This window comes from Macaca fascicularis, chromosome 9 (genome assembly GCF_037993035.2).
Source record: "Macaca fascicularis isolate 582-1 chromosome 9, T2T-MFA8v1.1".
Classification (NCBI taxonomy): domain Eukaryota; kingdom Metazoa; phylum Chordata; class Mammalia; order Primates; family Cercopithecidae; genus Macaca; species Macaca fascicularis.
The window spans coordinates 139,071,589-139,081,868 of NC_088383.1; the positions used below are offsets into that span (position 1 = coordinate 139,071,589).

At 46.7% G+C, this 10,280-nt stretch overlaps 2 protein-coding genes across 4 annotated transcripts in view; one reads left to right on the forward strand and one right to left on the reverse strand.

The window, feature by feature from the left end:
* The window catches only part of C9H10orf143 (chromosome 9 C10orf143 homolog), a 49,659-nt gene extending 39,667 nt beyond the window's left edge, over positions 1 to 9,992 (reverse strand). For all 3 annotated transcript variants that reach the window (XR_006689577.2, XR_006689576.3, XM_045361753.2), the window contains exon 1: positions 9,866 to 9,992. Coding sequence is in view for 1 of the 3 variants with exons in the window: in XM_045361753.2 (XP_045217688.1) it covers positions 9,866 to 9,934 (69 nt within the window). In the remaining 2 variants the exon portion in view is untranslated. The remainder of the gene's footprint in view (positions 1 to 9,865) is intronic.
* Positions 5,196 to 7,988, forward strand: LOC102142577 (melanoma inhibitory activity protein 2-like). The gene is given in 3 exon segments (XM_065521618.2): positions 5,196 to 5,351; positions 5,353 to 6,452; positions 6,454 to 7,988. Coding segments are annotated over 3 exon segments (2,313 nt in total). The 3' UTR covers positions 7,511 to 7,988.
* Positions 9,993 to 10,280: the final 288 nt, after the last annotated feature.

A 10,280-nucleotide genomic window follows, 5' to 3' on the forward strand; every position in this document is an offset into this window, starting at 1 on the left:
AAGAAAAAAATCTATCAATTTAGAATTCCATACACAGTGGAAATATCTTTCAAAATAAGGATAAAATTAAGACTTTTTTGGCCGGGCGCAGTGGCTTATGCCTGTGATCCCAGCACTTCGGAAGGCCGAGGTGGGTGGATCATGAGGTCAGGAGATTGAGACCATCCTGGCCAACATGGTGAAATCCCATCTCTATAAAAATATAAAAACTAGCTGGGTATGGTGGTGGGCACCTGTAGTCCCAGCTACTCGGAAGGCTGAGGCAGGAGAATCTCTTGAACCCAGGAGGCAGAGGTTGCAGTGAGCTGAGATCACGCCACTGCACTCCAGCTTGGTGACAGAGCAAGACTCCATCTCAAAAAAAAAAAGCAGACTTTTTTAGAATATAGAAGTTAAAAAAATTATCACCAGCAAACCTATCCTATAAGAAATGTTTAAAAAAATTCCTTCAGGCAGAAAACAAAATTGAGGCCAGGCATGGTGGCTCACACCTGTAATCCCAAGACTTTGGGAGGCTGAAGCCAGGCAGATTGCTGGAGCCCAGGAGTTTGAGACCAGCCTGGGTGACACAGTGAAAATGTCTCTACAAGAATACACAAAAATTAGCTGGGATGGGGTGACATGTGCCTGTAGTCCCAGCTTATGTTTATTGAAGCTACCTTTATGGCTCAAAATATAATTAGTCTTGGGAAATTTGTATTCTGTTGTTTCTGAATGAAGAGTTCTATAAATGTCAAGTAAGACAGGTTGACAGTATTTTATTTTATCTTATTTTATCTTTGAGACAGTCTCACTATGCCATCCAAGCTGAAGTACAGTGGTGCCATCTCGGCTCACTGCCTCTAGTGAGCTAGAGCAACCTCTGCCTCTAGTGGTTCTCCCACCTCAGCCTCTTGAGTAGCTGGGACTACAAGCGCCTGCCACCACACCCAGCTAATTTTTTGTATTTTTAGCAGAGATGGGGTTTAATCATGTTGGCCAGGCTGGTCTCAAACTCCTGACCTCAAGTGATCTGCCCGCCTCGGCCTCCCAAAGTGCTGGGATTAAAAGCGTGAGCCGGCTGGGCGCAGTGGCTCACGCCTGTAATCCCAGCACTTTGGGAGGCCGAGGCGGGCAGATCACGAGGTCAGGAGATCGAGACCATCCTGGTGAACACGGTGAAACCCCGTCTCTACTAAAAATACAAAAAAATTAGCCGGGCGTGGTGGTGGGCGCCTGTAGTCCCAGCTTCTACGGAGGCTGAGGCTGGAGAAGGGTGTGAACCCAGCAGGTGGCGGAGCTTGCAGTGAGCGGAGATCGTGCCACTGCACTCCAGCCTGGGGACAGAGCGAGACTCTGTCTCAAAAATAAAAAACAAAGCGTGAGCCACTGCACTGGCCAGTAGTTTAAATTTTCTATATCCTTAATGGTTTTCTTCATGTATCTATCAATTTTTGTGAGAAGATATTGAAACTTAGTAATATAATTGTGGATTTGTCTATTTTTCCTTGCAGTTCTATCAGCTTTTGCTTCATGTATTTTGAAGCTCTGTTATTAGATGCATTAACATTGATGAATTTTATGTTCTCTTGATGAACTGACTTTTTTAATCACTATGAAATCATCCTTTATATCCATGGTAATATTCTTTATTCTAAAATTGACTTTGTTTTTTATTAATATAGCAACTCCACCTTTCTTTTGGTCAGTGTTAGCATTATATATTTTTTTGTATCCTTTTATTTCTTGATCTATTGTATCTTTATATTTTAAGTGAGTTTCTTATAGGTAGACTATAATTGAGTCTTGATTTTTCTTTTTTTTTTTTTTTGAGATAAGAGTTTCGCTCTTGTTGCCCACCCAGGCTGGAGTGCAATGGCACGATCTTGGCTCACCGCAACCTCTGCCTCCCAGGTTCAAGCGATTCTCCTGCTTCAGTCTCCCAAGTAGCTGAGATTACAGGCATGCGCCACTATGCCCAACTAATTTTGTATTTTTAGTAGAGACAGGGTTTCTCCATGTTGGCTCAAACTCCTGACCTCTGGTGATCTGCCTGCCTCGGCCTCCAAAAGTGCTGGGATTACAGGCATTGGGCCACAGCGCCCAGCCAAGTCTTGATATTTTTTATTCAATCTAATAATCTCTGCAATTTCCTTTGGGTATTTAGTTTTATCTCTACTAAAAATATAAAAATTAGCTGGCACACACCTGTAGTCCCAGCTACTTGGGAGGCTGAGGCAGGAGAATCACTTGAACCCAGGAGGCGGAGGTTGCAGTGAACCCAGATGGCACTGCTGTACTCCAGCCTGGATGACAGACCGAAACTCTGTCTCAGTCAATCAATCAATCAATCAATCAATCAATCAATACTTGTACATGAGGCCAGGCGCCATGGCTCATGCCTGTAATCCCAGAACTCTGGGAGGCCAAGGCAGGTGGCTCACTCGAGCCCGGGAGTTTGAGACCAGCCTAGGCAACATGGCAAGATCTCAACAAAAGGTTTTTTTTTTTTTTTGAGACGGAGTCTCGCTCTGTCGCCCAGGCTGGAGTGCAGTGGCGCGATCTCGGCTCACTGCAAGCTCCGCCTCCCGGGTTCACGCCATTCTCCTGCCTCAGCCTCCCGAGTAGCTGGGACTACAGGCGCCCACAACCGCACCCGGCTAATTTTTTGTATTTTTAGTAGAGACGGGGTTTCACCGTGGTCTCGATCTCCTGACCTTGTGATCCGCCCGCCTCGGCCTCCCAAAGTGCTGGGATTACAGGCGTGAGCCACCGCGCCCGGCCCCTCAACAAAAGTTTTTAAAAAATTAGCTGGACGTGGTGATGCACGCCTGTAGTCCCAGCTACTCAGGAGGCTGAGGCAGGAGGATCACTTGAACCCAGGAGATGGAGGCTGCAGTGAGCCATCATTGCTCCACTGCACTGCAACCTGGGCAACAGAGCAAGATTCTGTCTCAAAAATAAAAAATAAAAAAAATAAAAAAAATAAAAAGCTAGAAACAAGGATCTTGAATCAACTCATATGACACCAGAAAAGAAAAATATCAACTTGATTTTCCAGTCCAGGCATCTAAAATGTTGCTCTACCCAAGAAACCTGGTCTCAGTGAGTTCTTTAGGGAGGAGAGTCTCAGCAGAGGTGAAAGACTGAGTGGACCTGAATCTTTAGGCATTCTAGGCAGACAACTTTCAGTCTGAAACACATGAGTATGGCTAGCGTGTGGTAAGCAGGGGGACTTACTGTGTAAAAAGTCGAGCACTGGAGCTGCAGAGTCAGCCTCGTCATGAGCTGCAGGATAAACGTAAGCAACGCTCATCTTTTCTTCATCTCATCTCCAGCGCCTAGGACAGGGCTTGAGACACAGCAGGTGCTCTAAACATGTCCGCCCAATGGAAACGATAAACACTACTGGCATTGAACTATGTATGACACATGTGACCACGCTAGCTAACTGGACTGCAAGGAAACTCACAGTGATCAGACACTCACAGTACAGGAGCGGTGCTTCACCCTGGCTCTGCCCGAGAATCACCTGCAAAGTCACTACCGAGATGGGTCCTGGCTGCTGTGTTTTCCAAAACTTTGCTGGTGGTTATGTGCAGAGTATAGAGCCTCTAGGCTGTGAACAGAAGAAACTAGTTACCGTTCCTCAGTAACCAAATTCTGGAGACGCCTGTGAGAGAGAAATACACAGAGAGGCAGAGAGAGGACAGAAAACTTGGTAGAAGAACTTGGATACTTTATTGAACTCAATCTGGATTATTAAATCAAAGACTAGGACACAATACAATATAAACAAAACTTTATCAAATTAAGAGGCAATATACACCATGCCAATAAGATACCCAACTCATTATTCTTAGGTAACAGTCAAGAAGTATTGCAACCTGAAGCCTGGCACTCAATTTCAGCAATTCCAACCTGATCTATCATTCAGGGTGTCTTCCATTAAACCTTCCCTGTTCGCTCTGATCAATAATGACCTCTGGCTCCCCTTCCCTGACAGCCCACAGCATCACACTTTTCATCATTTTATGATGGCCAATTTAGGACTTCATTGGGAAGCTTTGTGGGTATATTTTATTTTTACTTTTTTATTTGAGATGGAGTCTCACTCTCTCGTCCAGGCTGGAATGCAGTGGTGTGATCTCTACTCACTGCAACCTCTGCCTCCTGGGTTCAAGCAATTCTTCTGTCTCAGCCTCCTGAGTAGCTGGGATCACAGAGGCATGCCACCAAGCCCAGCTAATGTTTGTATTTTTAGTAGAGACAGGATTTCACCATGTTGGCCAGGCTGGTCTGGAACTCCTGACCTCAAGTGATCAGCCTGCTTTGGCCTCCCATAGTGCTGGGATTACAGGCACAGGCCACTGCGCCCGGCCTGCTATTTTAGTTCCACAAATGCTACATGGGAAGCTGTGTAGCCCTGTGGTTAAGAGGGCAGGCCCTAAAGCCAAATGGCTTGGATTTAAGACCTTGTTCCACCATTTACTAGCTGTGTATCCTTAGGCCAGTTAATTACTCTCTCTGTCTCAGTTTCCTCATTTGTATCAAGGGAATAACTTAGCAGTGTTGTGCTATAAATTCAGATAATCCAAGCTGGACATGGTGGCTCACACCTGTAATCCCAGCACTTTGGGAGGCAGAGGCAGGCTGATCACCTGAGGTCAGGAGTTCGAGACCAGCCTGGCCAACACGGCGAAACCTCATCTCTACTAAAAATACAAACGTTAGCTGAGCATGGTGGCAGGCACCTGCAATTCTAGCTACTCGGTAGGCTGAGGCAGAAGAATCGCTTGAACCGGGGAGATGGAGGTTGCAGTGAGCCAAGACTGTGCCACTGCACTCCGGCCTGGGTAACAGAGTGAGACTTCGTCTCAAAAAAAAAAAAAACAAAAAACAAAATGAAAACACAACAAAAACAAAAAAACCTCCCCCTCCAAGGCTGCCTGGCCGAAACCAAACCGAGGGGTGGTTTCACAGGCTTGCGCGGGTCCGGCTCGGACATGTGCTACCTCAGGTAGTGGAACAAGCAGGCCAGGGTGGGCAGCCTAGGCCTGCGAGTGCCCGCATCCCCCAGCTCCCCCCGCAGCCGGGTCCGGTATGGTCCGCTCCGGTTGCCGGCTGCGGATTTGGTTCCGGGCAGAACGCTACGAGTTCTCCGCTGCTTGTTGTCGCTGGGTTACTGCGGCGACCGCCAGAGCAGCCTTGGCGCTATGGAGGAGCCAGGGGCTACCCCTCAGCTGTACTTGGGGCTGGTCATGGGGGAGCTACACAGGGTTGTGGCAGCACTGCCTATAGATTCTAATCCTTATGGTTTTCCATGGGAATTGGTGATATGTGCCGCTGTTGCTGGATTTTTTGCTGTTCTCCTTTTTTTTGCGGAGAAGTTTTATATCGGTTAGGAGTCGGCTTTATGTGGGAAGAGAGAAAAAGCTTGCTATAATGCTTTCTGGACTAATTGAAGTAAAATGTAAACTACTTGAAAAATTTAGCCTTGTTCAAAAAGAGTATGAAGACTATGAAGTAGCGTCATCTTTAGAGGATGCCAGCTTTGAGAATGCGACAATGGAAGAACAAAGTTTGGAGGCAACCTGCGAAAATCTGAACAGGTCCAATTCTGAACTTGAGCATGAAATACTCTGTCTAGAGAAAGAGTTAACAGAAGAGAAATCTAAACATTCTCAAAAAAATGAATTGATGGCAGATTTTTCAAAACGGATACAGTCTCTAGAAGATGAGTCAAAATCCCTCAAATCACAAGTAGCTGAAGCCAAAATAATCTTCAAGATATTTCAAATGACTGAAGAACAACTGAAGATAGCAATAAAAGATGCTTTGAATGAAAATTCTCAACTTCAGGAAAGCCAGAAACAGCTTTTGCAAGAAGTTGAAGTATGGAAAGAACAAGTGAGTAAACTTAATAAACAGAAAATAACATTTGAAGACTCCAAAGTACATGCAGAACAAGTTCTAAATGATACAGCAAATCACATCAAGACTCTGACTGAACGCTTGCTAAAGATGAAAGATTGGACTGCTAGGCTTGGAGAAGACATAACGGATGATGGTAACTTAGAAGTGAACAGTGAATCGGAAGATGGTGCTTACTTAGATGATCCTCCAAAAGGAGCTTTGAAGAAACTGATTCATGCTGCTAAGTTAAATGCTTCTTTAAAAACCTTACAAGGAGAACGAAACCAAATTTATATCCAGTTATCTGAAGTCGATAAAACAAAGGAAGAGCTTACAGAGCATATTAAAAATCTTCAGACTGAACAAGCATCTTTGCAGTCAGAAAACACACATTTTGAAAGTGAGAATCAGAAGCTTCAACAGAAACTTAAAGTAATGACTGAATTATATCAAGAAAATGAAATGAAACTCTACAGGAAATTAACAGTAGAGGAAAATAACCGGTTAGAGAAAGAAGAGAAACTTTCTAAGGCAGACAAAAAGATCAGCCATGCCACTAGAGCTGGAGACCTATGGACAGCGAGCCAAAGATCTTGAAGAAGAATTGGAAAGAACTATTCATTATTATCAACAGCAGATTATTTCCCATGAGAAAAAAGCACATCATAATTGGTTGGCAGCTTGGACTGCTGAAAGAAACCTCAATGATTTAAGGAAAGAAAATGCTAACAGACAAAAATTAACTAAAACAGAGTTTAAATTTGAACTTTTAGAAAAAGATCCTCATGTACTTGATGGTCCAAATACAGCATTTGGCAGACAGCATTCCCCATATGGTCCCTCATCATTGGGTCAGCCTTTATCTGAAAAGAGAGCTTTTCTCTCTCCTCCAACTGTGTTGGAAGGTCCACTCAGACTCTCACCTTTGCCTCCAGGGGAAGAAGGAAGCAGCTCAGGAGGCCCAGGGAATCCTCTGGACCATCAGATTACCAATGAAAGACGAGAATCAAGCTGTGAGAAGTTAACCCATCCTCACACGGCTCCTTCTGACACTGGGTCCCTGCCATCTCCGTGGGAACAGGACTGTAGGATGTTTCCTCCACCAGGACAATCATATCCTGATTCAGCTCGTCCTCCCCAGAGGCAAGACAGATTTTATTCTAACTCTGGTAGACCATCTGGACCAGCAGAACTCAGAAGTTTTAATGTGCCTTCTTTGGATAAAATGGATAAAATGGATGGGTCAATGCCTTCAGAAATGGAATCCAGTAGAAATGATACCAAAGATGATCTTGGTAATTTAAATATGCCTGATTCATCTCTCCCTGCTGAAAATGAAGCAACTGGCCCTGGCTTTGTTCCTCCACCTCTTGCTCCAATCAGAGGTCCATTGTTTCCAGTGGATACAAGGGGCCCGTTCATGAGAAGAGGACCTCCTTTGCCCCGACCTCCTCCAGGAACCAGGTTTGGAGCTTCTCGAGATTATTTTCCACGAAGGGATTTCCCAGGTCCGCCACATGTTCCACTTGCAATGAGAAATGTCTATCCACCGAGGGGTTTTCCTCCTTACCTTCCCCTCAAGACCTGGATTTTTCCCCGCACCCCCACATTCTGAAGGTATAAATGAGTTCCCTTCTGGGCTGATATCGCCTTCAAATGAGCCTGCTACTGAACATCCAAAACCGCAGCAAGACACCTGACAATATTTTTGCTCTCTGCAAAAGTAATTCTGATTGATCTCATTTTCAGTTCAAGTAACTGCTGTTACTTAAGTGATTACACTTTTGCTCAAATTGAAACAATGGAATTATAATTCTTAGGATAGTATTTTGTAAGTAAGGATGATTTACATATGAATCTTATGAGTAAATTATTTCCACTGTATTTTATTCCAGATAGTATAACCATTTTAATTTGATTAACTAATCCACTATTATAGAAACGATAGTGGGAGTTTTACGTATGTAATCTTGCAGGTGGGGAGGCTTTAAATTCTGAAGGCTGTGTCTTTAAGCCAAGAACTGTATTTACTGTAGGTGTAGACAAATGTGAAAGTAACTTTATGCTTAAATAAATTTTAGTTGATTAAAAAATTCAGATAATCTACATGATAACCATTCTATCACTAGCAGTATTTGCCATGTCTCCACTAAATGTCTCGAAGTCGCCGAAAACACAGTACGGCCTAACAGGAGCTGTTCATTGCCTCTCACAGCTCCACACCACTCTTCTCTCAAGGAACAGCAGCACTGCCCTCCCAGGGCTCAAGTCAACCCTGGCATCACCCTGGACTCTGCCCTTCACATTACCCTGCCATAGCCACTCCATCAGTGAGACTGTCTGCTCTCCCTCTAAATATACACTCACGTCTGTCTAGTATCACCACCCCACTGTCCTCTCTTGTGCAAGCCTCTGCCACTTCTCCTCTCACATACTACTGTAGCCACAAGCCTTGCCTCCCTGCCTGCACACTGACCGCACCTTTCATTTTCCAGGGCAGTGGAGTAAGGTCTAAACACATCAGCATAGTCATGTCACTTTCCTGTTTGTTTCCCTACCGTCTGGTAGCATGGTAGTGGTGATCCACTCTTGGCTATGCAGAGGAGGGTAACACCCAGGGGATGGTGGGATGGGAAGGAATCTAGGTCCCTGCATATCCCCTGATCTGGGTGCCACCAGCCCTACGCCTATATTTAGTGACCCTGGGTTCCACCTTACTGGACTGCTCACCTTCATGCTGTTCTGTGCAGGAGAATCAAACTTCCATCTTGTTAGGGCCAGCATACTTTGAAGGCTCTTGGTTACAAAAGCACCCTAACCTGCTATATTACTATACTATACTATTACTATACTACATTACTATACCATATTATTACTACATTACTGGGGTAACCTGCACCCTGGTAATGTAACAATTTGTACCTGGAGAAGGGGTGCGGCTGTGACAGAAACCTCAGTGGCACTGGCTTCACGGCCAGGCAGTGGGTGGTGAGGAAAGAGGTGGTGCAGGGTAGAAAGCTAGTCATTCCCGCTACGCAGTAAATACATCTTAAAAAATGCTGCCTGCATTAACTGGGAAGACAGATCCTGCACTTACCAAGCCTGTGTAGCTCTAGAAAGAAAAAAAAAAAAAAAGCAAATATGCGGTATGTTGGCTGCTCACTGCTGCCCTTAGCAAGGAACTTTGAAATAAATGAGGCTGAGTAAGAACTGGCCAATTTGCAAGCAGAGGTGGAAGATAAAATACAGTAACGCCAAGCAGCTCTGTCTTCCAGATCCAATCCTGCAGTACTTCTTTCAGTTCCCCTAAGACGCTAAGCTTCTTCCTCCAACACTGTTTTTTGTCAGCTCCCATCCTACATACCCCTGGTCATCCTTCACGTCTCACACATACCTGACGTACCCACTCACCCTGGGATCTTGTGCAAGCCTCCCCATACCATCTCATCTTACCCTTTTCTCATCGGTTAATGGACTCAGCCCAAGAAGCACTAACACGCTCAATGCGGGTAACTTTCTGCGCGTGTTCGCTCCCCACGTACTCGTCCCCCAACACCCAGCCCTGGGCTTGGCACGTGGCAAGCGCTCAGTGAACAAGACTCATGAACAGTCAAGTGTAGACGGCAGGAGAAAACCTGACACGGATACCAAGCACCCGAGGTCCTGCTATGAGTCCCGGCCCATGTTTTAGGGAGCCTGGGTCTGGAGCTCCAGTGAGCGTGTGGTCAAGGTGCCCAGGTTCCGCGAGTCCGCGCAGGCGCGAAACCGGGAGGGCGGTGTCACAACCCCGCCCGGAACAGGCCACGCCCTTAACGGGCCACGCCCTCCCAGGGAGGTGCGCGCGCCTGCGAGTGGCTTGGCCCAGGCCTCCTCATAGGCAGGGCCGCGCCCGCCAACACGAGGCGCGGTGGGAACCCACCCAGGGGCCATCCGCCCTCCCGTCCCTAACGCCCAGGCCCCGGGGGCTCACCACGTCCCCCTGAACCTGCAGATCCTCCGCCCTCCGCCGCCGCCAGCGGCAGAGCGCTACGCTGTCCATGCAGCCACAGCGTCAAACCCTACGGGCCTCTCAGGCCTAGCCGAGGCCCGCGCTCCACGCCCCCTTCCGCACACGGCCCTGGGGAGCCAATGGGGAGACTGAGGGGCGGGGCGCCGCGGGAAGCGCGAGAGCACCAAGGCGAGGACCGCAGGCAGGAGCAGTAGAGACCGGAGTCTTCTGGGAATATTGGGACGATGTGGGCTTTGTCCGTCTGCCCCAAGTCATTACTTCGCAGAGAGGTCGGCTTGTGGCTTCTCTCTTCACAGGAGCAGCCGTGGGGCTCCAAAGAAAGCATTCTTTCAGGATCCCGCCAAACTTTTGACAACAGCCGGTGGATCGGCTGGAG